The following is a 24,588-nucleotide window of genomic DNA, read 5'->3' as shown; positions in this document are numbered from 1 at the left end:
AATGAATGCCAATTGGGTGGGGATATTGTTTATATGGTTATGTAGAGCTGCAAGTTGACAGAATATAAATATCCCCTGCTGCTTTGCATCTTTCCGAGCTTCAATTCCATCTATACCCATCTACTGCTCTCAACTTATATCTAACCTCTTCTTAACAACACCACAACCAAAACAATGGCCAGCAAGACCTTCAACGTCGGCGTCGTAGGCTATGGGTAAGTCACACAATCCCAATTGTTCAACCAAACAAACAACAATAACAAGCTAACAATCATCCTCTCCAGCCTCTCCGCCAAAGTCTTCCACATCCCCTTCATCACCACAACCCCCGGCCTCAAGCTGCACGCCATCGTCCAGCGCTCCCCCAAGCCCTCCGACTCTGCTCCCGCCGACTACCCCGACCTCAAACACTACACCTCTTCTGACGACCTGATTGCCGACGCCGACGTCGATGTCATCGTCGTCACCACCCCTCCCGACAACCACTTCGACCTCACCAAGAAGGCCCTCGAGTCCGGCAAGCACGTCCTGACCGAGAAGCCCTTCGTGCCCACCTCCGCCGAGGCCCAGAAGCTCGCCGACATCGCAAAGGCCGCCGGCAAGCTCATCTGCGTCTACCAGAACCGCCGCTGGGACGCCGACTTCCTGCTGGCCAAGCACCTGATCCAGACGGGCGCCCTGGGCCGCGTCGTCGAGTTCAACACCCACTTCGACCGCTACCGCGCCGACGCCCCGACAAACTGGAAGGGCCAGCTCGGCATCTCCAAGGGCGGCAGCGCCCTGTTTGACCTCGGCACCCACCTCATCGACCAGGCCTACGTGCTCTTCGGCCTGCCCCAGTCCGTCCACGGCCGCCTCCTCAACCAGCGCGAGGGCCGCCCCGAGTTCGAGACCCCCGACGCCGTCGCCGCCCGCCTGACGTACCCCAACGGCCTGCTGGTCAACGTCAACATCAGCGCCCTCAGCGCAGAGGTCGACCAGCTGCGCTACTGGATCCGCGGCACAAAGGGCAGCTTCCGCAAGTTCCACCTCGACCCCCAGGAGGACTACCTGCGTGCCGGCGGAAAGCCCACCGACGCCGCCTACGGCATCGAGAGCACCGACCGGAGCTCCCTGACTGCCGTCGACGAGGCCACCGGCAAGTCCAGCCAGGTGCCCGTGCCCGAGCTCGCCCCCGAGACGTACCGCACCTTCTTCAGCGAGTTTGCCAAGGCCCTGCAGAGCGGCAATGCTGAGGACATTCCCGTCAAGGCTGAGCAGGCCAGGGATGTGCTGAGGATCATTGAGGGCGTTTTGGAGAGCGCAAAGACTGGAAAGGACGTTGTTCTCGCTTAAGCGGGAGGCTAGGTGCAAAAAAAGGAGAGTTTTGAGTGCATAAGTTGTATAGAAGATTTTTTGTATATACCAGCTGTACATAAGAGCAGCAAAATGTCAATGAAGTTTACGTCAAAAGGTGTCTGAACGTCTCTCTCTATCCAGTATGTCAAGTGTGATTGTCATACTGAAATATGGCTTCAAGTTCGTTAGCTAAAGCTGGGCTCTATGGGGGGGGAAAGTCACCATTGGTAAAGCACAGCAGAGGAATATTCAATTCGTCATTAAATATGAAAACGCTAACCACAAAAGTAATATTGAGATCCCAAAGGAAGATGAAAAAGTCGTCAAGAGAAAAAAATAGTCATGATTCTATGCACGCTGTTGTCGCTATAGCGAGCTATGTCCTGGTACTACCCATCCAACCAATAAAGAAAACAAAAAATTATCCTTAAATGTAGAGCCCAGCTTTACATGAGCAACACAGCACACACCACCGCCGCTATCGCCGTCATCACCGTCGCACTACCGGCCGATCTTGTGCCCATGCTCTCAATCTTGATGGGTGTGCCGAAAAAGGCCGGGTTGTAATCGCCCGGTGCCTGCTCCGCGAGCGTGCCATTCCAGCAGTACTGCTGGAAGCACTTGTTGCAGGCATCTGGCACGGGGGTTCTTGTGCGCTCGAAGCTGCGGGAGAGCATGGCGCAGCCGACACACACAGGCCAGTTGGAGTCGCGTGTCGAGTTGCCCTGGGTGACGACGTCCCAGCCGTTGGTGACGATGGCGTTGCGCTCGTCCAGCTCAGTTGTCATTTGGAAGGTGGAAATGTTGGACTGGAACTGGTAGGGGAAGTTGGGCAGGTAGACGATCAAGGGGGACTCGCTCGTCACGTTGGTTGAGTTGCAACCGAAGAAGACGGGCTTGGTGTTGAGGCCGAGATTGAGGAAGGTGTTCTTGCCGGGGACGTAGGGGAATCCAGTACCGTTGGAAATCTTGTCAATGGCACGCTCATACGTGGCAATGGGAGAGGCACCATCGGGCCAGCCATTGTCGGTATCGGCCGACGAGTCGACGGAGAAAACAACGTCGACCTTGCGCTCCTGGAGGAGGTGAGGGTGGTAGGGGATGTTCTGCAGATCCTCACCACCGTCAACCAGCGTCAGTCGGTTATTGCCAGCACCGGGGTTCCGCTCCGGGTTCCAGCCCTTAAAGGGGTTGGGCGTCCAGTCTGCAATGTCGTTGTTGTCGTTACCAAGCACGGTCAGGATGCCGGCCAGGATCTTGACGACGAAATCAGGGACTCCCTTGGGCACATAGCGGCTCTTGTCATCCTTGAGATACAGCACAATCTGGTTGAAGAGGGTGCTGGAAGTGCCCATGATGTAGCCGGCGTTGTCGAAGCCAACCATGCAGCTCTCGTTCTTGGGCAGCGAGCCATTGCTGAACTTGGAGCCGACGTACTTGAGCGGCACGTAGCCATTAAGGGTCGGGTCAGATGAGCCCAGCTCCCAGGGGTTGATGTCGAAAACGGTAGAGTTGTTGGAGATGATGACCTGGCCTGGTGCGCGGCCATCTGCAACAAGGAACGGGAGAGGAGCTTGTGCGTTTTTGAAGTCAGGGTCGTCGGCAATAGAAGAGAATGTGAAGCCGGGACCGCCATAGGTAGCATCGACCAACTGATAAGACAGCATGCGGCCCCAGTAATCGGTGATGGAGCGGTCATAGCCGGCATCGTCCTTGGCATCAACGTCGTCGAAGATTTCATTGTAATAGCTTACCAAGCTATACTGATCGGGACCTAGAATCTCATGTCAAATTCCGTCACTCAATGCTGCTGCGGGATGTTTTAGACGCGAATCGAACCTACCTTCGAGAATTGAGTTTTGTGTCTGCCAGAGAGTGTCTGAGCTGAGAGCAGCCTGGATGGTGGTGAAGTTGTTGGTGTAGATGCTGCCAACCAACCAGCCACCTCCAGACAGACCAGAGAGGTAGGTTGCACTCTGTAGCAGACCACCCATGGCGCCCGTGGCGTTACTACCCGGTGACCGAGAATCCCAGGCGGCAATGGCTCCGGCTCCGTTCAACATGGCACGGTAGCCGCCTCCAGAAACAGCCAGGCCGATGTTGGGCAACGCTGTGCTGTCCTTCTCGACATTGGACAGGTACCTATCACTGTTGAAGCCGGGGATGGAGACTCTCTTTAGAAAGTCGCGGATGGGCGCAATAGTCGCATTGCGTCTCCGGGGTAGCCATTCCTTCTCCTGGGGGCTCAGCTGGGAGCCAAGGCGAATCGTGGGACGATCGCTAGGGCAATCTACTGGCGAAGGGGCATAGCCCTTGGGTGACTGATCGGTAGCTCGGCCCTCGAGAGACCGGGGGAACTCTTGGAAATCGCGATAGCGAATGTCATTGGGAGGCACTGAGAGAAGAGTGTATGTTAGTTTCGTTTCTTGTATAGCTCATTTGCGATTTGTTCATTTCGGTCGTCCTGTGACCAGGGAGGATGAAATAACAAGACAGCAAGTATCTATTGGTCCAATCTCTAGCAATGAACGCCCATTACGGCGGAGATGCTCACGCAGAGCCCATAAAGGCGTTCTCTTGCTTTTCCCTCCCAAATTCAATGGCATTGTGATGGTGGTTCTAACTGGATCCGTACCTGCAGAAGCCCCGGCCGGCGCCAGGACAGACGCCGCAGCGAGCAGAACCGCCAAACGGCTCATGGTAAAAGTTGAGTGTGGTATTTGAGAAAGCCAAGACGCGATCTAGCTGAAGTTTAAATAGAAATAGAGGAGTAATAGGCTGAGAATATCCCAAAAGAAAAGAGGACGGAGAAGAGCAAGCGGGTTGCTCGGCGAAGAGGGAATGTGAGCAAACAGACAAAGAAGAATAATTACTATGGCCAAGATGAAAATCAGCCCAGACCGTCAAGTGGCATGAACGCCGAGAACAAAGCAACACCCGATGACGGATCAAAGAGGGACCCGCGGAGATTTATTGCTTCTGTGAATCGACCAAGTTCGAAAAGGGTATTATTAGTACTTTCTTACCAGCCCTTTCAACGAACCCGATGCGGTGGCTTAGTCGATGTTCGTGGCCCTCCACAGCATACTAGTCGCCCTCCGCTAGATCATCTCACTTTTGGCAGCACCCTCCGTGCATCGTGCGGATCCGAATAAAGTATCCAAGTAGATCCACGCCAGGGTCCATCGCGCTGCGTCAGGCCAAGAAGCGGTAGGTTCGCGTGGCCGTCTTCGCACTGCCTGCTTGGTGGCTAGCAGCACCATCAGGCCAAGTACTCCATGGAGACTGTGTCCGAATATGGGCGTCAAAGAGTCCGAATGGCGCTTGTTTCCTCTCCGGCGCCATCATGTCATTGTCCGTCTTTGTCCAGCTCCCATGTCCAACAAAAGCTTTGGCAGGGGAAATTAGGTTCCGGGCGGCCGCCGCCAATGGCACGCATGTGAAATTTGAGTCGCCTCCAGCCGCCAATGGAACCGCCATACCAAGGGCATGCCAAGGGACCAGCCGCTTCACAACGTTCTTGGCGCCTTTACACTGTGACGCTGTGACAAAACTGAGACCCGTGAGGGAGATGGCATGTGGTCCCGTCGAAGGAGCGAGGCGGTGCCGGGGGAGCAGAAGGGCGAGGCAGCATTCGCCGGGCCGCTGAGTCTGAGCTAAAACATCATTGTGCGTTTCCTTGCCTCCTTTTGCCCATCTTGGATAATTCCTCACAGTAGCAACAGCAACAGCGTCCGGCGCCTTGCCCGAAATGATGGGGCTTGCTTCAAGGCTGCTTATTCGAGGCCTTGCGCAGTAGATTTTAACTATCTGACCAGTGGTTTAGCGTCCAGCTCCGGTGCTCCTTGGTTCGTGCCTGAACTTTGTTGTTGTGCGAGGACAGGTACGGGAGCTTGGTGATTTCATCGCGTCCGGCAGCCAACCGCACGGCACTCTGAAGCCACGCTGTGTGGCTATCTGCATCAAGGAGAAACAAAAGCCACTGTTGGACAGCACCTAACGCAACGACGCTGCACTGTGCTGGGGGCGCACCGATCCACGGGTCAGCAGCAGACAGAAAGCCCAGCATGAAACCCTGTGAGCAGATTGGCGTTTCACCCCATCGGCCCGTGCCCATTGCCTGAAAGGGCATCAAAATCCCTGCAGGGCACCGCACAGGCGTGTGGAATCTCGTGGGCTGAGGGTGCCCACTTTGGCCCCAGAAGCTATCGCGCGTTTGCTGCCCAAGAGGGTCGCCGATTCGAGGGTCCGACATGGGCAATTCGAGATTTCGAGATTTGGGGGTTCTGACAAGTCGAGACAGTCGGAAATCGATGTCATGACATGTACATGTCCGGCTTGCACAGATTTGAAGCAGAGATGTGTCAGTACGAGATGCTGCGAGGCAGAAAAGGCTGGGGGAGCAGAGACGCTCTACCGCCCTCGGCATATCTGTTTCTCCCTCCCTGAAACCTCTCGACCTTCCACTTTGTGCCTCCCAACACAACACACGAGACAATTTCTCTTTCAAGTCAAAGCGCCTTTGTTTTCCTCTCCAATCCTCTGCTCTCCTTCCGTCAGCCAAGAAGATCCCACCAACGGCATGCCCACCCGAGGCTGAGCTAGCAAATAAGAAATAAGGACAACCACACCGCCCAACCAAGGCTCAGGCTCGGCTGACCACATGGCTGTGCTTCTTCCCAAGCTTTTGCGCTACTGTATTGTGCTGCTAGGCGCTCCGTCCATACGAGTAGCAGCAGTACGCGGGGGACAGTGAGTTTGCTTCCTGTTGATATCATCACGGCTCCGATCTGCTCTGCTCTGCTCTGCTCCTTGCTCTGCTCTTCTTCCAAACCCCAGCGGATGTCCCGGGACCGCAGCTTCAGCTCGACCAAAAAAGCGATGGATCGTCATTGTCCGCGGCCACCGTCAGAACCACAAAGACCGCTCCTCCATCGCGGATCCCGCCATCGAGGTTCTACTAATACTGAGTCGCAGCGCTAACAAGCCCCCCCAAGCTAATGCCAGTCGGCCTGGCGCCCTGCCGAGCTTGCCGAGCCCAGCCCAGCCAAGCCCTGTCCCTTGTCGCTGACCAACCAGAAGCTCGACGTCAAACGGTCTCGGAATGTTGCTGTAGCCCTAGGTCGGGCATATCGGAGTGTTGCCGAAGCGGCGGCGATGCCCTTGGCTTTACTGGAAGAAGAACAAAAGGATTGCAGCATTGCGTAATAAAGAGTGATTGTCAGTGCTAATTCGTTGATCTTGATGTTGTTGGAAAGACAGGAGTCGAGTCCATGCAAAGGTACCACACGCAACGAAACCGGAGGTTGTACGAAGAAATGACCAGCCACCCGTAGATGCGGATTGCCTCTGTCTAATTTCCCGTCGTTGGTAGGGGATGTAGTTGTTTGAGGCCTCCAAGGATATTAGAACAACGTAGCTTGACTGTGTTACATTCAGCATTTGGCTCCCGAGTGGCTTTGGAACAGGCCAGCAGAATACCTGTGATCACTCGTGGTCGATTCGTCCGCTGAGATTAGGGGGAGAAAAGGCTGTGCTCCTCCCCAACTCGTTAGACGAAATGCTACGTGACAGGCACTACTCCGTAAAGACTCTCGTAGTACTCCGTATAGGTTAGCAGTATGTTCCCCTTTAAGGAGAAGAAGAAGAGGAGAGGAGCACGATTCCATCAGTCTCATCAGGGGCATGTTGAAGTACCTAAGAAGTGGTTGCTCAGCTCCCCAACTTGGCTATCCAGTAGCTACAGAATTAAGTGCCATAGCGAGATGCAGAGGAAGCACTTTAATGTGCCTTGGTCTAGTGCCTATTGCTATCACTGCATCCTCGCGAAATATACCTTAATTGGTTTCAAGACCGTAGACAAAGACTAATCTACACTCCCCTGTTAAACACTGGCATTCACTATTCTCAGATATCGTGCCTTCTACACTGTTGAACAGCTCCAAACAACGCGGGCATACCCACCCATAGTCCAGTTCTGGCTGGCGATGACAACTGAATCCATATTGTTCTCCACGAAACTTTCCCCCAGATGTGATGGCCACTCTGCTCGAATCTCCTCATCTTTCTCTTGCTAACATCTTCTTCCAGTGATAGTATATCCGAATCAGCGTGAATTACCTCTTCCATCATATATCGTCTCGAACGGCATTCTCGACATACCTGTGCGACAACTGTATATCGCCACTATCCAGCCCCCCTCTCTTATTTGACCATCTCAGACGTCTCGATTTTCTTGTGTCCTCGCTTCATGGTCGTCCAGTAGGCAGTGAACGGGGATGCTTGTGGCAGAGATCTTGATTTATGACGCTAGATGCTCCTCTCCTCGACCGCTATTCAATACAATGAGTATACTGCTCTGGACTGTTTAGAAAGCGTGGAGCTAGTTCAATGATACGGCTAGCGTACATATAATTCAAATCGTAGAGATGCGAGAAGATGTTTTGTTTCAGGCATTGGAGTAGGAACTATTCCTATTAATTTCCCTGAAAGAAAGTTTTCTCCAAGCATGAAGCAACGAAGTGGGCGTAACAGCGTGTCCCAAGCTATACACGTTCCTTTTCAAGGCCACGTCAGTCTAGAATGTGCTCATATATCATCGCATCATGTACATTTCTACCCATGATACAAGTCATTCATTACTCTGGGCGTCAATACAATACGAAAAGTCTCAACGGGCCCTATCAATACTAAAACAGGACATTATTCCATACAGCTACACTTGATACATTTATAGAGTAAAGTTGCAGAAAACAAAGATAAAGAGCCTGTGCGATTAGTCTGCTTCCCCAAACGGACAAACATGCAAAGAGGCCTACTACGAAGCCATAACAGCCTAGAGGTGAGGTGATGTAAAAAATCCCATGATTCGGACCAAGAGCAATTGGGCTGTCTTTCTTTCTTTCTTTCTTTCTTTGAGCCCCGAATTGAACACTATCCGTCGAATAAATCCTGTGAGTACGGTCTCATGTTACTTTGATCCCTATTACAGTCTGTTGAGTATATTTGAGTAAAGGCAGTTGGCCCAAGTTACGTGGCCAATGATTACGCGCCAGGGGGCGGAGGCGGCGGGGGCTGATCGCTCGGGGGTGGAGGAGGAGCATCTCCAGAAGGAGGAGGAGGAGGCGGTGCGGAGCCTGCGTACTGCTGGATGAGAGCATTGAGGGGACCCAGACCTGGAGGAGCAGATAGACCGGCAGCACCAGCTTGAGGGAGGCCAGGAGGAGCGCCCATACCAGGTGCAGCGCCATAGCCACCATACGCAGCGTAGTTGGGATACCCACCCATTCCAGGAGCCTGGTGTTGAGGTGCCTGGTGAGCCTGTTGGTGCCACGGGGCTGCTCCTCCAGACGAAGAGCCATAGTTCTGTCCATAGTAGTTGTTTTCGCCGCCATGGCCGTTGCCGTTGCTGTTCTCGTGGCCGCGATTGCGATCGCGAGCCCAAGGAGCCGCAGAGCTTCCTCCATTGCCCCCATCGTTAGAGTCTTGGTTGCGGGATCTCCATGGTGCAGGTCCACCGGTAGGTCCTCGCTGCCATGGCTTCGCATCGCTGTTCCCGTTGTAGTTGCTGTTGCTACTTGGGCCAGCCTCAATCTGCGCCGGGGCAGCTCCGGAGCCGCCGCCAAGTTCTTGCATGAGTTGCTGCAAAGGGGCGTTAATACGAGATGACAATATGGGGATGAGGAATGACTACGTACCTCCATTTCACGATCAACGGCATCACCACCCCCGATCCTACCTGCAGGTCGGCCACCCGCGTCGTTGCGCCAATTGGCACCCCTCTGGCGATCCGGACAATCTCTAGCCATATGGCCTGCATTGCCACAAACTCGGCAGATGATGCTGGCGGTGTAGTTCTGTCGCTCAGGACAATCATATTTGCGATGTCCAATCTTACCACAGTTCTGACAGGCTTGGTTCTCGTCGTCTCGAAGAGTTCCGTTGAGCGCTGCAAGTTCTCGAAGCTGGTTACGCTTGAGCTCGTTTTGGCCTTCGGGAATCGAAGCCGCCTGCAAAGGTATCAGTATCGACAAGTATCAACAAGATGAATGCAAGGGGATTACCAGGGGGGACTTACGGTTTCAATGACGTTGTGGATCAGCTGCTTCGCCTTGTTGACCTTTTCTTCGGTATCTGCCATGATCAAACAGTGAAGATCTTCCTCCTGGTTACTGGAGTGAGCTGCGTCAGAACGACCCTTGCCCTCTTTCACGGAGCCCTTGCCACGAATGGCAATCTTGGCTCCAGAGTCATTCTCCATCTTCTTTAGTGTATTACCACGAGGTCCGATAAGTAAACCAACTTTGGGGGAGAGCTATGTGTTAGTAACTGGACTTGATAAAAAAGAAACATCGGAAGACTTTAGGATTAGACAGGCACAATCAATCGACGGAAGAAACCAGAACCCCTTACAACGCCGCATATCGGCATAGTAACGAGGGTCTGATCATAGTCCAAGTTGAAGGAAAGAAAGGGGGAGTTAGTGGTTAGGGTTAAAGGGTTAGCAATCATACTGAAGTTAATCTCCGGGTAGTCGTTAACAGGCACGTAGACTTTCTCCTGGGTCTTTGTTGGCCTGCGGTAATCCTGGGGCGGGTGGTAGTTAGGAATGGTCTTCATGGCCTTTTCGACCAGCTTGTGGCGTTCGTCCTCGAGGCGCTTTCGATAACGATATTCTCGGGTGTTGATACGTCGACCATGGTTGTCGTACTGGGGGGGCGGTGATGGGGATCTGCGGTGTAACAGCGTTAGTGTCTGTCCGTCTGCTGGCAACGAGGCCATGATGAGCGGGGGCACATACCGGTCACCATCTGCGGGGACGACGTCGTCGATGCGAAGCTTCTGGCTGATTTCCTCAATACGAAGATGCAGAGTGTAGGCTTCGAGCTGCTCGCTCGTCATGGACGAGAGAATGGCGGTCGGGAGCCCCATAAGACCGGCAGCCTTGTTCTCGGACGCGTCGCCCCATCGATTGCGCTTCTTGCGACGACGAGGGCCATCGGCTTCGCTTCGTGGTTCAGGATCGCGGCCCCGTTTGAGATCGCGTTCTTCGATGCCATTCTCTTCCTCTTCGCCGCCGAAGCGTCGCGATTTCCCAAGCGGGATGTTGTTGGAGCCCGTGATGCCTTGACTTCTCCAGGACATGTTGGCGGCTGATGCGGGGGTTGTTCTGCGACAAAGAAGCGCAAAGATGAACGCGTGGAGTGGCTTTGGCCTGATGAAGTGGTAGCTGTGGCCAAATTGCGCTGCATCGCCTCTGAAGTTTCGAGCTTTCCTTTGATATCGGAAAAGGGTTTCTCCGGAGTGCGCAATCTCGCCGCTGGTGCTTCTAGAACGACTTGGGAGAGGTACAGAGGTACCTTGCCAATGTACTCCGTACTTGGCGCTACGAACGAGGCCCCTAATTTGAACCGCTAGAATACCTCTGGTTCCATAGAGGCGGAGCCCGAGAAACAGGTAGCTGGTACTCCGATTTAGGCGATCGGAACTCGTTGCTGTTGCTTGTGATGCGTACCAGGTACTAGGAACTCGCTACGCACCCAAGATGCCCTACTGTACATTTCGTGTCCAGAGTGGCGACAGCCTTCTTTTTGCCTGCAACATGGAGACGGATGGAATGGAAAGGGGACAGTCTGCCTGTTTATTGGCAAGAGTCTTCCGGCTTGGCTCCCACTAACACGAGGCTACATACTCTTGCGAAAAACTAAACACCATGACGTGCGCTTCGAGATAGACTTTGCCGGCTCTCCGGAGCACCTCATGGAGACTTACCTGGTGCTAATTTGGTGTTGATTACATTCACGTGCTGTGGAATCTTCAAGTCCAGGAGCCTCAGTGAAGCATCTTCTCATTTTGACGGCGAGACGGATGTCATCTTTACTGACCGGCGAACTAAAGTAGTCTGAACAGGTAGTCGCTGATGGAACCTTTCGGTGTGGGACGCTCTACTGCTTACTGAACCTGTGTGAAGATCCAAGGCATGGACCGGTAAAGCGGACTTCCGAAATGCGCAAATTTCCGTCTCTTCCCCATCGACCAGCTTGGACATCTGGTCAATAGGTACTCGTAGCTTACGGGTACTATTACTTGTGTAAACGAGATAAAACCACAGAGCAAACCTCTCCCACACGCGGTCTAATTATCATCGCCGAGCTCGATTAGCTGCTCCCAACAGGTACCTACACGTTGGCTGTGGATCGCTTACAGCGCCACTGACTCGGCGTTCGATACTCACTCCCGATTTCCGTCATTTAAATCTCAAAGACTAAAACGGCGGCTTCTGCAAGGAATCATCGAGATTGGAAAGGCGTGCAGCCTGTTTCGTCCACCTGCAGGAGCTTTGCCTAGCCTCCCGGTAAAATAGTCGCGAAGCTCATGTTGGCGACTAGACAAGCGGCTGTCTGAGTCAAGGCAACAAACGGACTGCCAGAATCGTATGTTAAATTGTGGCCTTTCCGGCACTACCAAGGCGGACAGGGCCTCTCTGCGATCAAGTGCTTTGCTAGCTCGCGAGTTGATGGCATCTCCAAGTCGGCAGTCCCAGATGTGGCGTGTCAGCAGCGTTGAAGCAAGCCGTCGGCCAAACCCACGCCGTTGACGCAGTGAATCCTTGCAGGACGAATGGGGATACTGCAACTAGCTCGGATGGCCTGTGGCGCCATCTAAATCCGTGCGGTAAGTGATTTTGTCTGAGATCCTTCCGCTGCTGACCCCTCTCGAGCTTCGGGTGAATACATGCAAAGGAGCCGTCGCGTCGCCAAGTCCTCGTATTGGATGGCTGTTGGGAAGGATGGATGACATCTTGCGGGATCCCGAGTTTCAAGGTTGAGTCGAGACTTGGCTTTGCCCCAGCCGAAAGCCGGCATCGAAACGATGCTACGGCACGGTAATGTAGTATCCCCGCGTTGATGAATGAACCTGGACCTGCGATTCTGATGCGTGGCTTGCAGAGACCGAGCCCACTAATGCATCGACGGTAGTAGTCCTGGTGTGCAGAGGCCTCTTTTTGCTCTTTTTGGGGGCCTTGAAATAACCGTGCCGGTACTCCAGATCCCTGTACTTGTACGGCGGCATGCCATCGGAGGCGGACGATATGAGCAGCAGCACTGATTGGCCCCCGAACCTGGTGACTGACACCTTTGCGCACCCATTTGCCTGTCCTCATGCTTATGTGCTAGCATGACCCGGCATAACCCTGCTCGGCCGTAGTCTAAAGCTTGGGGTCCACAAGAGCTCGACTATGTAGTATCAGTTACTGTATATCTATCTGGACCATCTCCAGCAGGGTTCGGAGAACCAGTTGGGGGACAGACCGATTGCCTCCATCCCGAAACCTGCGGCGCCCGTGACAACCGTAGCCAAACTGCAGAGCTGCTGGTCGTGGCTGGATATTCTGACCCGAGTAAGCGAGGCGATCCCGCTAGACACCACCTTGAATCCAACAGAGACAAGACCAAAGATTATCCGAGATCATCGATCGGGTTTGTTCACCGGCGATCTAGAGAGAGGCGACTTGATGAGGGGCCAACCTACAGCGGGGGAAGCAATTGAGCATTCATGTCCACGTTGCCTCGACAAGATCACCAACCAGGACATCTTCCTGCGACAACGTTTGGAAACTGACACTCGACTTTGGAATTTGTGCTTGGTGGCGCAGGAGCCGACTGGTGTTTGTTATACACCTACACCATTTGACTAGTGGCTGGGAAACGCACAGTCTGCCGAGTGCTCCCCTGAACTTGCATACACAAGCCCGGATCATCAGAGCGCATTTACACTGTTGTTGCGGCATCTAAAAGGAGACTCATTCAAGTTCCTGTCGGAGGTGCCGGATCTGTCTGCCCCAACAACAAGCGACGAGTTGCGCCTACTTCTTATTGTAGTGGCCACGCACCCCAAGATCGTTTAGCGAAAATCGAGGTGGAACGGGCCGAGCCTCTTCGGCGCGAGACATAAATTACTTACCGTGGATTCTCATTTACTGGGCGGCTTCGTCAACTGGACCGGAAGGCGACAAGATGGTGGGAGTCCCTGGAAGATCCAAGGGCTGCGTCACTTGTCGGCGGCGAAAGAAGGGTGTAAGTCAACTGGTTGATCTATTTCCGTGAACATCCACAACCATGACCATCGCCCTCAAGGAGAGAGAGTCCGCGCATATTATATGGTCGTGTTTGATTTCGTGAGTAGGCTAGATTCTTGTTGCTGACCTCTTCAACAGTGCGATAAAAACGTCCCGTCGTGCCATCAATGTATACGGTCCGGCTTGAGATGTGAAGGTTATGGGCGAGACCTCGTCTGGGTCAACACCACGCCAGATGGAGATGAAAGCAAGGTTAAGCCGCAGCCATCTCTAGGAAAAGCCTCATCTGGCCAACAGAGACCATGGAGTGTGATTTATACCACCAAGTCTAACAAAGGCAACGACAACAACAACAACAATAACAACAGCACCGCTGTTGCCCTCCACGATTCGCTCGCTCGCTCGGCCAGAGAGGAGCTCTTTTTCGGCATACTCATCGCCACATCCCTTCCTTATGGCCACCTGCTGTCCCCCAAGGCTTCAGCCATCTCGACCAACGGGTGGGTAGCAGCGGTTGACGAATATTACAACAGAGAACCGGCTATTAGATATGCAGCTCTGGCAATGAGTGCAGGGTTCATGGGTGTTCAGGATCGGAATAACCAAGTCACCCAACATAGCCAACTCACACTTCAGGGTCTCGAGGCTTACAACCGTGCTATCCGCGAAATGGTCCGAGGATTGAAAGACCCGAAGCGATCTAAAAACGATGGCGTCCTTGTGGCTGCGAGGATATTACAATCTTACGAGGTATGGATTCTACGCGAAGCGATAGCATCATGGAAACTGACCACACTATCTACAGTTATTTTTCGGAAGTGCACCCGACTGGCGTGCCCATATTGAAGGCCAACTGTCTCTCTTTTTGGCTAGAGGACCGGAATCCTTCATGTCTGGACAAGCGCATCAGCTGTACGTGGATGGACGAGTTCTCGTGGTATGGCCTCAAACCTCTTCTCTCTTCTAGTAGGAGCCGCAATTAACCTTGTAGTAGGTCATGTTAGCAATTGGAAGGCGAGCCAAATCACCACTTCACTCACCCGAATGGCGCACCGTTCCATGGCGTATTATACCCAAGTCGATCAAAGACAAGTTGATGGACATCATGGAAGACATCCCTTTCATGCTGGTCAGCTACGACAACCTTCGCGCGTGCCAGGATCCTGATCGTGCCGACGAGCTCCGCCAGATTGCCATGTTGAACTGTGAACATATTTCAAACAGCCTGGACATATGGGAGGAGGAAATGGGGCCTATTCTTCACCAGTTTGATTATACGCTTGCCGGCTCTCCTCTCCCCGAGCCCAAGGACGACACGGAGATTTCGCTCGTCTATCTTTCAAGCTTGTACTGGGGTGCTCGTCTGATGCTGTATAGCACCCTTGGGATGATGAACATGGCCTATGCAGCGGCATCAGTGAGCCCTAGCGCTGACTCTGTCCCGTCTCTCAGCGCCTCTCCCGCTTCGACTGCTCCCGTGTCGACACCAGCCACCTCTCCAGAAGATGCAGCTACGACACCAGGCTTTTGCGAAGAACTCCCTCGGGTAAGGATGGTCAACCCAGGAATCTTTGCTCGCAAAATTGCACACGCAGTCCCTCTGTTGTATGGGCCTACTGCCGGTGCCATGCAGGGCGCTTCAGGTCTCCTCCCCATGGCCCTTGCGCTGCGTTTCTTTGCAACGACCGAGCCGCCCGGACAAAGGAGCGTAGAGTCTCAAATGATTTACAATCTATATGCTAAGCCGTTCGTGGGCAGCTTTGTTGGACGCTTCCTCCAAGATCTCCAGGGACCGCAGCTTTCCGAGAAGGCGAAGCGTGATAGTGAGGTCAAGGCACAGCGGAATATCTTCTGGTATGCGGTATTGGGCAGTGAGAATATTGTGCGTAATGAAGCTTCATGAGGGGTAAAAAACAAACACGTTGTCGTTGTGGAAGGGCGCGTTGGGTTCGCCAAGATGCTGCTAGGAATGCGGGTGTTGTGATGCGCTGCAGAATGTGCGCTACACAACGTGGACTTTGGGTTGAGATTCAGTGTCTACCATAGGATGCTTTCATCCTGGGAGTAATATGTAGTATTTTTTCTCAGATTGCGGTTATGCCAGACGCACTGGGCGATGGGCAACGAATCACTGACACTGGCTGGCCAGGTCACGGAATGCCGCTTGGACGGTCCGCCTTTGTCCAACTGCCCTTTTTTTTTTGTAGATAGTTTAGTCTAGAACAATCCAGTGGCTTTGCCAAATATTTGTTATTAGCTGCTGAATGTATGCCAAGAATAAGCGACTTGGTTTGACTCACAGATGTACTAGATCTATATATTTGTATGCATGTCCGCAGCGATTATTGGAGCTCAGAAGTCTCAACACCAACAACACCACGTGCTCTTTCAAAAACAAAACGATCAGAGTTGACGCTCTTTGTAAACACAAAATTCCATCACCACTTGAATCCTTTCGATCCGCAACACATCAAAATGCATGTGTGCGTGTGCATCTGCGGCTGCCCTCGGGTGGTTGAATTTGGCGACAATGACAGGTGCCGATTCTGCGAAGAATATCACAACTAAGGCTCCTTGGAGTGAATAATATCATTTACCCCTCTTTGGAAGACGAGAGCTCCAGTCACCTTTACCGTCTGCCTTGCAGAGTTGCTGGGGAGGATCCATTGCATGATGGGAGGCAGGAAAGCAGGAAGGACTGGCGTACGGGGATTAGCGAAAATGGATATGAGTGCTTTTCTTATTGATACAGCTTTGGTAATTTAATATTGCAATTGGTTGAAGTGGTTGCCCTTTTGATACGTGAGCCTGTATAGGTACGTTGCTTGACCAACACTTACCATTCATTCTCTTATAGGTATGACCAACATATATACAGTGATCATTCTTCTCTTGTAAGAACGTCTAATCATAGTAAGCTGCTATATATAAATTAAGTCAAATATATTTACTCAGTAGATACAGGACTTGAATACGTCCATGAACCCTCTAGCAAGGGCTGATACTCGCCGCACTGCCTGCATCCTTAGGAATCACACCCTCGTTAACTGCGGATTGATAACACCATCTCCATTCGTTGAATCCCGAAATCCAGTTGCATTTCCACGTCCAAAAGACCCAGCCGGCAGATTTCTCAAAGGTCTGTACCTGGGCGGCCCAGAACTGCTGGTACCAGCCGGCTTGGTCGGAGCGGTCGCGGATGCCGAGCTCGGAATTATCCTGAACGGAATCGGCGACAGAGATGGACCACTCGCCGATAATAGCGTTGGCTGAGCGCTGTCCATTGCAGGCGGCGTTGATATAGCCGTCCTTCGTGGTGGCGACGCTGGTGTCCCATTTGAGGTAGCGATGATCGTCGAAGGCGGCGAAGTCGGTGCTGGGGAGGGCGCTGGTGGGGTCTCCAGAGCCCCAAGAGGCGTCCTGTTTGTCATGTCAGTTTGTTGATGTATTATAGAAGAGTTGATAGACGATTGGAAAGTTGGTGTCAATGAGAAGAGAGACGAACCATGAATTGGATGTGTAGGCGCTTGTCGTCAGAGACTCCCAGGCGGTTCTCGGTGTCTCGGATACGGTTCCAAGCAAGTGGATAGTAGGTGTTAACCATGTCGGCCGCCTGACTGGGGAAGTCGCCAGAGTGAACAGGTTCGTTGATGACTTGAAGCATACCGACAGAACCGTAGGTTGCGTTGGTATGGATGCGCTCCGTCATCCACTCCAGGAAGTCGGCTGCTCGCTCGTAGTTGTCTTGGGTGTAGAAGCCTGGCTGGGAGACTCCCTGACGGCAACCCTTGTTAGCTAGCGAGGACAGGTCACTCTATCAAGGCTGGGACTTTCACTTACATGGCCGGTATATTGCTGGTTTGGGAACTGCGCTCCAGGACCACCATGAAGATCCATAATGACATAGATGCCGGCGTCGTTGCACCATCCTACAAGGCGGTCCAGATATTGGATGCCTCCACGGGGAAAGAACTCGCCCTCCTGAACCAGATCTTCGCGAATCCAGAATCCCACAGGAATTCGGACCGTGTTAAGACCCAGACTCTTGATTTCGCTGATGTCGTCCTGCGTAATCCAGGTGTCCCAGTGCTTCTGAAAAGCGGCGTCAGCAGCGTTCTGGCCGAGTTTTTGAACACAAGACCACTCGTCGTTGAGCCCGCCACAGCCCATGCTGGCAAATTCATCAGAGGCCATCCATGGTTCGATGATGAACTGGGAGCCTAGATTGACACCACGGAATTTGTCGCTGCCGGGAAGCCACCTCATAACATTTTTTGTGTCTCGGCTGAAGACTGTGTTTAATATTATGTGAGCTGGTGTTTGGCGGGTCTGTTTGAGAGTTTACTGACCCTTTGCATTGGACTGGGGAGTCCAAGCATTGGCAGAAGCCAAAAGCATTGATAAGGCAATTGCGGACAGCATATTGATGAAGAGCAGTTGTAGCAAGTGTCTTAAAGAGATAAGAGACGATCTGAAGAGCCCTCAAATCCGTATAACTCCTACATGTTCTTATACTACTCGCAAGACAACCAACAAGTTGCCAAGATGTTTCCTTGAATGCCGATCATCAATCGGCGATCTTCTTCAAAGGGGCTCTAGTCAATATAGAAACCCCATCAACAGCTTTCCCATATACAGTGATGCTGGAAAGGCCCGAAGCGGCCGCGGGTGTTGGCTTGAACTGTCGATCGCATTGTATATTTGACACAACGAGCAATCATGTTATGGACCATGCATATGCGTTATGTTCCCTCTATTGACAGTATGTATCAACGTGTTGCGAAATCACATAATTGTATTAAGCCTTTGTTGAAGCCAATCTGTCCCTCAAAAGCATACAATCCGTTTTAAACTGTCACGCAACCGCTTTCTGTTTGCCCATTTGGCATCGTTCTTAGACAAGCAAGTCATTCGGACCGAATGCCGATCTTTAAAAACAAGCTTCTCTTTATGGTAACGCCAAGAAACTGACCCCATGCTGACGGCCCCTGAGTTCCATGTTGATCATTGACACGTTTCCGCAGCACGTTTGCCTTGTCTTTTAAGCTCCTAAAAAGACGGCACTTGTCATTCCCATATTACGTCCTGACGGAGAAACATGTCGACTGGGTGTCGGCTTTAACCACCTAGTTTAGCATGTAGATGATGGACGTTGGGTTTATACAAGGGCGATGGTTCTCCACTTCCTAAGTCCTTATTGACATGAACATGTCAGATACAGATGAGGGTGGGCCAATAGGTGTCTTCATCGGACGAGTGCAAAGACTGGGGGTTCCAGTTTTCTTTATACGAAGCGCCAGTATGTGTGAATAGCACCATGCTGAATCATTGTTTCGTCTCTATCAAGTTAAGTTTCTTAATCAAGTCTCTTAAGGCTTTGCTGGTGTAAGATATGAGTTGTTTCACTGAGAATATTAACATTAAATTCTTCACCAAACCCCCATTTTAACCTCTTACATCTGACCGTTCTTTCTGTTCAAATACGAAGTGGATGTATCCAAACTTCGAGTTACGAGGTGATTAGTTTTGTTAATCCATGCACCTGAAAACACAACTACCGAATCTAGAACTGCTGCCTACGTTGGCATTAGTCTCATCCCGTACTTTATTCGCAGTTGTCAGCTTACTACCACGAAGTCCGGCACTCAATGGAATATAAGTATGCCATTTTTCTCATCGAAACAACATGTACATCGTTACCGCTTTGGAGACAGCATTGACTAAAACAATCCAATTTTGTTACCAGAGAATACGCCAAACAATGTCTCTAAAAAGTTACGTCCTCTGGCTGGGAGCTTCCGCTGCGGTCATGGCCCAGCATCCCTTATCTCCCAACGGCCGAAAGGCTGGATCAGCTGGCGATACTGCATTGGCTTATTGGAGAGATCATTTGAGTTGGTGGCATGATTGGACACCAGCTCCTTCAAGCAGCAAGGGCGCAGGACTTGTTCCCGTCTCTATGCTTTGGGGTGGTGGCAACAACGGGAAACTCGACGCCCAGAGACTGCAACAGTTTCAACAGTTAAAAACCACGCCTGCCTATGTTATGGGCTTCAATGAACCAGATTGCTCTGGAGCCGACATTTCTGCAAACATCGATGTCAACAGAGGCGTCAGCTTGTGGAACAGCTTGATCGCTCCTATGGGCCAGAAGGGAGCTCTTCTCGGCAGCCCGGCCATGTGTCGCCAGAAGGATGAGTCGTGGCTCAAACAGTTTAATCAACAACCACTTGCAAGGAGCTGGGACTTTACTTCCATCCACATCTTTAAGCCGGACATGGCAGGCGTGCAAGCCGACATCGACTACTACTGGAACACGTATAAGAAGCCACTCTGGGTGACGGAATTTGCATGCGTCTTCGACCAAAACAACTTTACGCCTTGCACGGATCAGAACCAGATCAACCAATGGATCAGCGACATTGTGGATTTGTTTGAAGCCAACGAACATGTACTTGCGTATGCATACACTGATGGTCTCGGCTTGGGATCTGCCTGGCCTCCCGTGAAGAGCGATGGATCTCTCTCTCAGTCAGGCCAAGCGTATTTGAATGCTATCAGCAGGTATTACTAAACAGCTGGACATGGATCGGGAATTGAAAAGAAGAATGAGAGGTTGCGATCGTATTTAGGCCGAGGTGTACATGTGAATGAGATTCAGATTATAGGCTTATATCCCCTCATCATGCTCAATCATTCGATACAGGTACCTAATCACATGTAAGTTCTACAGTATCTGTCCCACTAACAACTAATTTAGGCAGATACTGCCGCCAGAAGACATCTGCCTAAAGCTGGAAGCTTCACAGCATTTTTAACACCACCCGAGGCTGTTGGTAGGTACATGTAGTGGGGTAGGTCGTGAACAAATGAGTACATATGTGGTTTTTCTCAGCAATTTTAGACCCTCTGGTGGCCTTTAGCTGCATGGAAAATGTCATGGAGAACGTAACCAAGAGGCAGCGAATAGTAACACATGGCGTGGACAAAATAATACATGCATATACGAAGTGGCATCGCTGAGGAGAGAGATTTACATATATGTTGTTGCAAAGCAGCATAATAAATTTCAAGGCATTTGTCAGACATTAGTATCGTGGCCATAGATTGAGGAAAAATTGTCATTGAGATCTTGTACTTTATTTAGGCCTGGAGCATTTCAGAGTAAAAATTATTTCACCATATACAAGTATGTATGCATTTAAGGTAGTTCTCTGTCCGAGAGATGCGATGTTACATGTATATACTTAGGCTGATGTGTATATCTGAAAAAAGTTTGGTCATAACTCCATTTCCCACACATATCAATTGCGCAACTTAGCATACATGTCTATCGCTGACGTATTGCCTCATATATTTACAGCATTTTTAATCCTCCCAGGGCTTGCTAGTAGTGTGGTTAAACGACTCAGCGAATAGGAGCACAGATTGTAAACACGGTGCTTTACGGAGTATATGAAGTGGTATTGTTCAGAAAAGATGTATCATATACGCTGCTGAATCCTTGCTGCATGGCACATATACTCCGAGATATGCCTTTGACATAAGGGGCTGGAATGTATCGTGGTATTGATAGAAAGAGAGAATCGTAACTGCAAGGGGGATTACTCTAATCTTTCAACTAGGGAAGAAGTATGGAATTCCATCTAAATTTTCTGTAGTATATAATCTATCTGGAATGTAGATCATGAACAAGTCAATTCTATCGACTTCGGGGCAAGTGGCCATCTAGCCTATTGATCCTTGTCAGTCCCTTGTCTCCATCAAGTAAAAGTGAGGTTGCAAGCTCATCGAACCAAATATAGTGAAGAATTGACAATCAACGAAGCTGTCCAGAGACGACACCCACACCCTTAAATTTGCAATGCCACAATCTTTCCACCCTCAGTATATGTGCCATTGACGGGGCTGAACGTGGCGCCACTAGTGACAACATAAAGAACATTCTTATCCCGAATTGTTCTGCCAAAGGCGGCTGAGGTATCTCCGGCAATAAGACTCGAGTTGAGATTTCCTGCAATAACTTTGTTTTCTCCGTCTAGCTTCACCTCGGTGAGCACGTTGAGTGGGTTGCCAGCGATATATGCTGCTTGAGGTGTGACCGCAAAGTCATCACCGAAGACTCCTGCAACGATTGTCTTGTAGCTTCCGGTGGCGTATCCAGACTTGCTGACAGGCACGCGTCCAAAGATAGGGTTGAACGAGTTTGTGTAGTAAACGTAATGGTTAAGATATCGGATCCCGTTGAGGCCGATGGGTAGCGGAGCCCCTGGGGTAGGCTTAAATGCTTCATTGTCAAGCACCAGTTTGTACACCTTTGTTTGCGTGTTTACAGAATAGATCACTCCTCCAGTTGAATCTGCAGTAAGAATAGTATTGGGCGTAGACTCCAGGGTCGTCATGCCATTCAGGAACTGAGCTTCAGGAATATCGGTAACCTTTGAGACTTTAGCCTGGTCGTTGTGGAAAGCTACCTGCCAGACTGCCCATGATCCTGGAGCGGGGCCGGTTTCAGCTGTAAAGTTGCCTGCATTGAGCGTAAAAACGTCTGGAGACACTTCTGTTATACCCAGAAGGCTAAGATATTCCGAAAAGCGATGAATCAGCTTTGCACTCTTTGGGTTGAATGGATTGACTTCATATAGCTCCGGTCTGTCAGTCAGGGTGACGAGGAGGTTTCCATTAGATCGGACAGCAATGTTTTCGACCGATGTTCCATTACTGAACTGATAGACGAGGCGATGGCCCTTAACTGTTGACCAAGGGCTTCCGTTTCTAGGGTTGATGACGGCACCAGTAACAACTGAAGCAATCAAGGTCGAAAATGTAAGAACGAAGCTAGCGTACATCTTGGCGGTGTTGATTAAAGTGCGAATGATAGAATGGAATATGGAAACAAGGCACAAATGCAATTGTTTCTAACATGACAATATATATATATGTTTGTAGCTACAAGCAGCTCTACGAAGTCCGGCACGGATTTCGGGCTCGAGGTGGGCAAATGCTTTCAAATCCTTGTGCCTGTGCCGCGCGCAATATTGCTCTAACAGGTTGCAATGTGCCCCTCAATCCTACATGTTGACGACATACTGGACCTGCATCGTCTGATTGAAGTCAGAGTAATAACTGAGCCAAGGAAATTGATGATTTCTAAGCATTCTTTGTTGCGTGATAGTAATCAATTGAGATGAATTGGATCAATGAACGCGTTATAGTCGCTATACGAGTTGGCCCGACTCGGACCTCGGACAACCATGTTTTGCAGGTCTAAGCTGATGAAGGTTGGCTTGCATACGTAAATACCTAGGAACAGAATAGGCCAGTCTTTAAATAGACTATTCACAGCTCTGGGGTTGGCGTTTCATCGAGCTGAGATGGCGCTAGATGACATGCTGCATTGAGCGTCGCCGTTATGCCGTTATGTCATCCCAGACCACAATGATTTTTGACATGTGGTTATTATTTAGCATATAACGTTAAGTTATGCTTGGATATCCGGCACTGGATGCACTATAACATCTTTTTGATCACAAACTGCCTCGAGGCTTGAAGGACAATATTTGCTTAGTTGCAGGAATGACAGTCTTCACAAGCTCATCGCTGTCGTCGCTCCAAGGGCCTATACGAGAACACTGGATGAAAATGCTGGGTGGGATACGCCCGTATGGCTCAGACGAGTGCCGAATGATTAATAATCTTGCGGAAGTAGCTGAGCATCATGTCCATAAAGCCGATGTCAAATCTAATGTCAGATCGATCTCCAAGGTCAGCTTACATATCACCTCTGCATTTGCTCCGTTAACTCCGACGACACAAAGCCATATTTACTATGTTTCAATTGTTAATACATTTCTGGACAATTTCTCATCTCACATCCACCTGGTCCAGCTCATCGTAAATCTCCTTCTTCACAGCCTCATCCGCCCAACACATGTCGACCGCATTCCTCGCCAGCTGCACCATCTCTTGCTTCGTCAACTCTCCATAGTGATACGCCTTTTCCATGTTGCCGTCGATCCACACATCATGCATGTACACAGGATCATCGCTGTTGATGCAGAACTTTACGCCTCCGTCCAGAAGCTGTCGCAGTTTTGGGAAGAGGACCTCGGTTGCGGTGCGTCGGTGATAGGCATGTGGACAGAGAGTCAGGCCAACGTTTCTGTTGACTAACCCTTCCACCAGCTCATCTCGATCAAGTGCATCAAGCCCGTGGTCGATCCTTTCTATCTGCACATCGAAAATGGCCTGGCGAATGTGTTCGTGCGTATCCTTTTGTCCAAAGTCACAGTGCGTCGTGATGTGAAGCCCATCTGCTTGAGCTCGCTCAAATGCCTTCTTGAACAACATCGGCGGCCGTTCATAGGCGTTGCTGGCAAGACCAACTGCATGGAATAGACCATGTCCAGATCTAGCCCACGGCAAGGCTGTTTCATATGCGGCCTCCCCGTCTTCGACGGGCTCATCCCGCAAGAAACAGAAGATCCAGTTGGATCTCACGCCATATTTAGATGCGCCTTCACGCTGTGCTCGTAGATAGCCGTTTAGCACGTGCTCTGCAGGGATACCACGGCGTGTATGCGCTTGAATGTCAAAAAAGGGTTCGACGTAGCGAACATTCATCTGACGACATCGCGCCAAATAGTCCATGGCAAGTTCATAAAAGTCATCCTCTTTGAGCAGAACCTCACAGCCCGCAAAATAGGCCTCTAGAAATGTCGGTACATCTTTGCGGCCGCCGAGTTCCGGACGGTGATTATAGGTAACGTTGTACGACTCCAGGAGTTCTTCGTAGGTGTGATATTCCTGGGATTTAAAGCGTAGCGGAATCTTGTTTCGCTGAGCAAGTTTCCATCTCAGCGCTGGCTGAAGCGTGCCTTCGATGTGTATGTGAAGCTCGACCTTGGGAAGAGAGGCAATGAAGGAAGAGATTGTAAGCCCGTTCATGGCGAATTGTCTCAGACCAATGCCTTGTTATCGCACATGAGTAGGGGACAAGAGAAGTCCATACGGAAAACTGCCGCTGAGTCTATGGGCGATGCTTATCGTCTTCATCGGCCAACTTTTTCGGCGTCTCGTCTTAAACTATCCCTGGAGCAGTCAAGCTGTGGATATCATGGTCGTGTCTCGATAATTACCATTAGTGTTGAGAGATGTTCATTGGATATCTC

At 51.0% G+C, this 24,588-nt stretch overlaps 9 protein-coding genes across 9 annotated transcripts; 3 read left to right on the top strand and 6 right to left on the bottom strand.

Annotated features, from left to right (window-relative positions):
* Window positions 1-115: 115 nt before the first annotated feature.
* Window positions 116-1,456, top strand: TRIVIDRAFT_80933 (uncharacterized protein; the record flags this gene model as incomplete). The annotated part of the gene is made up of 2 exons (XM_014098242.1): window positions 116-215; window positions 285-1,456. 2 exons carry the CDS (start codon window positions 175-177, stop codon window positions 1,333-1,335), a joined length of 1,092 nt encoding a protein of 363 aa, XP_013953717.1.
* A 121-nt stretch (window positions 1,457-1,577) lies between these two features.
* On the bottom strand, window positions 1,578-4,252 carry TRIVIDRAFT_89587 (uncharacterized protein; the record flags this gene model as incomplete). The annotated part of the gene is made up of 3 exons (XM_014098241.1): window positions 1,578-3,112; window positions 3,182-3,733; window positions 3,974-4,252. 3 exons carry the CDS (start codon window positions 4,035-4,037, stop codon window positions 1,785-1,787), a joined length of 1,944 nt encoding a protein of 647 aa, XP_013953716.1.
* Window positions 4,253-4,533: 281 nt separating this feature from the next.
* Window positions 4,534-5,593, bottom strand: TRIVIDRAFT_203634 (uncharacterized protein; the record flags this gene model as incomplete). Its single annotated transcript, XM_014098240.1, has 2 exons — window positions 4,534-5,110; window positions 5,154-5,593. 2 exons carry the CDS (start codon window positions 5,591-5,593, stop codon window positions 4,534-4,536), a joined length of 1,017 nt encoding a protein of 338 aa, XP_013953715.1.
* A 2,434-nt stretch (window positions 5,594-8,027) lies between these two features.
* On the bottom strand, window positions 8,028-11,386 carry TRIVIDRAFT_209878 (uncharacterized protein; the record flags this gene model as incomplete). The annotated part of the gene is made up of 8 exons (XM_014098239.1): window positions 8,028-8,979; window positions 9,036-9,347; window positions 9,416-9,652; window positions 9,751-10,069; window positions 10,139-10,675; window positions 10,878-10,974; window positions 11,110-11,143; window positions 11,294-11,386. The coding sequence occupies 8 exons, from the start codon at window positions 11,384-11,386 to the stop codon at window positions 8,383-8,385; spliced, it is 2,226 nt and encodes a 741-aa protein (XP_013953714.1).
* A 1,969-nt stretch (window positions 11,387-13,355) lies between these two features.
* Window positions 13,356-15,320, top strand: TRIVIDRAFT_67928 (uncharacterized protein; the record flags this gene model as incomplete). The annotated part of the gene is made up of 4 exons (XM_014098238.1): window positions 13,356-13,415; window positions 13,556-14,167; window positions 14,223-14,354; window positions 14,412-15,320. The coding sequence occupies 4 exons, from the start codon at window positions 13,356-13,358 to the stop codon at window positions 15,318-15,320; spliced, it is 1,713 nt and encodes a 570-aa protein (XP_013953713.1).
* A 1,085-nt stretch (window positions 15,321-16,405) lies between these two features.
* TRIVIDRAFT_58257 (glycoside hydrolase family 5 protein) lies at window positions 16,406-17,839 on the bottom strand (the record flags this gene model as incomplete). The annotated part of the gene is made up of 4 exons (XM_014098416.1): window positions 16,406-16,837; window positions 16,923-17,192; window positions 17,258-17,709; window positions 17,767-17,839. The coding sequence occupies 4 exons, from the start codon at window positions 17,837-17,839 to the stop codon at window positions 16,406-16,408; spliced, it is 1,227 nt and encodes a 408-aa protein (XP_013953891.1).
* Window positions 17,840-19,226: 1,387 nt separating this feature from the next.
* Window positions 19,227-19,991, top strand: TRIVIDRAFT_58256 (uncharacterized protein; the record flags this gene model as incomplete). The annotated part of the gene is made up of 1 exon (XM_014098237.1): window positions 19,227-19,991. The coding sequence occupies one exon, from the start codon at window positions 19,227-19,229 to the stop codon at window positions 19,989-19,991; it is 765 nt and encodes a 254-aa protein (XP_013953712.1).
* A 1,060-nt stretch (window positions 19,992-21,051) lies between these two features.
* On the bottom strand, window positions 21,052-22,293 carry TRIVIDRAFT_216513 (uncharacterized protein; the record flags this gene model as incomplete). Its single annotated transcript, XM_014098236.1, has 1 exon — window positions 21,052-22,293. One exon carries the CDS (start codon window positions 22,264-22,266, stop codon window positions 21,271-21,273), a length of 996 nt encoding a protein of 331 aa, XP_013953711.1.
* A 988-nt stretch (window positions 22,294-23,281) lies between these two features.
* TRIVIDRAFT_58255 (uncharacterized protein) lies at window positions 23,282-24,364 on the bottom strand (the record flags this gene model as incomplete). Its single annotated transcript, XM_014098235.1, has 1 exon — window positions 23,282-24,364. One exon carries the CDS (start codon window positions 24,362-24,364, stop codon window positions 23,282-23,284), a length of 1,083 nt encoding a protein of 360 aa, XP_013953710.1.
* Window positions 24,365-24,588: the final 224 nt, after the last annotated feature.

This window comes from Trichoderma virens, assembly GCF_000170995.1.
Source record: "Trichoderma virens Gv29-8 chromosome Unknown TRIVIscaffold_83, whole genome shotgun sequence".
Classification (NCBI taxonomy): domain Eukaryota; kingdom Fungi; phylum Ascomycota; class Sordariomycetes; order Hypocreales; family Hypocreaceae; genus Trichoderma; species Trichoderma virens.
Note: the sequence above shows the minus strand (reverse complement) of the source record. Positions and strands in the feature narration are given on the sequence as shown.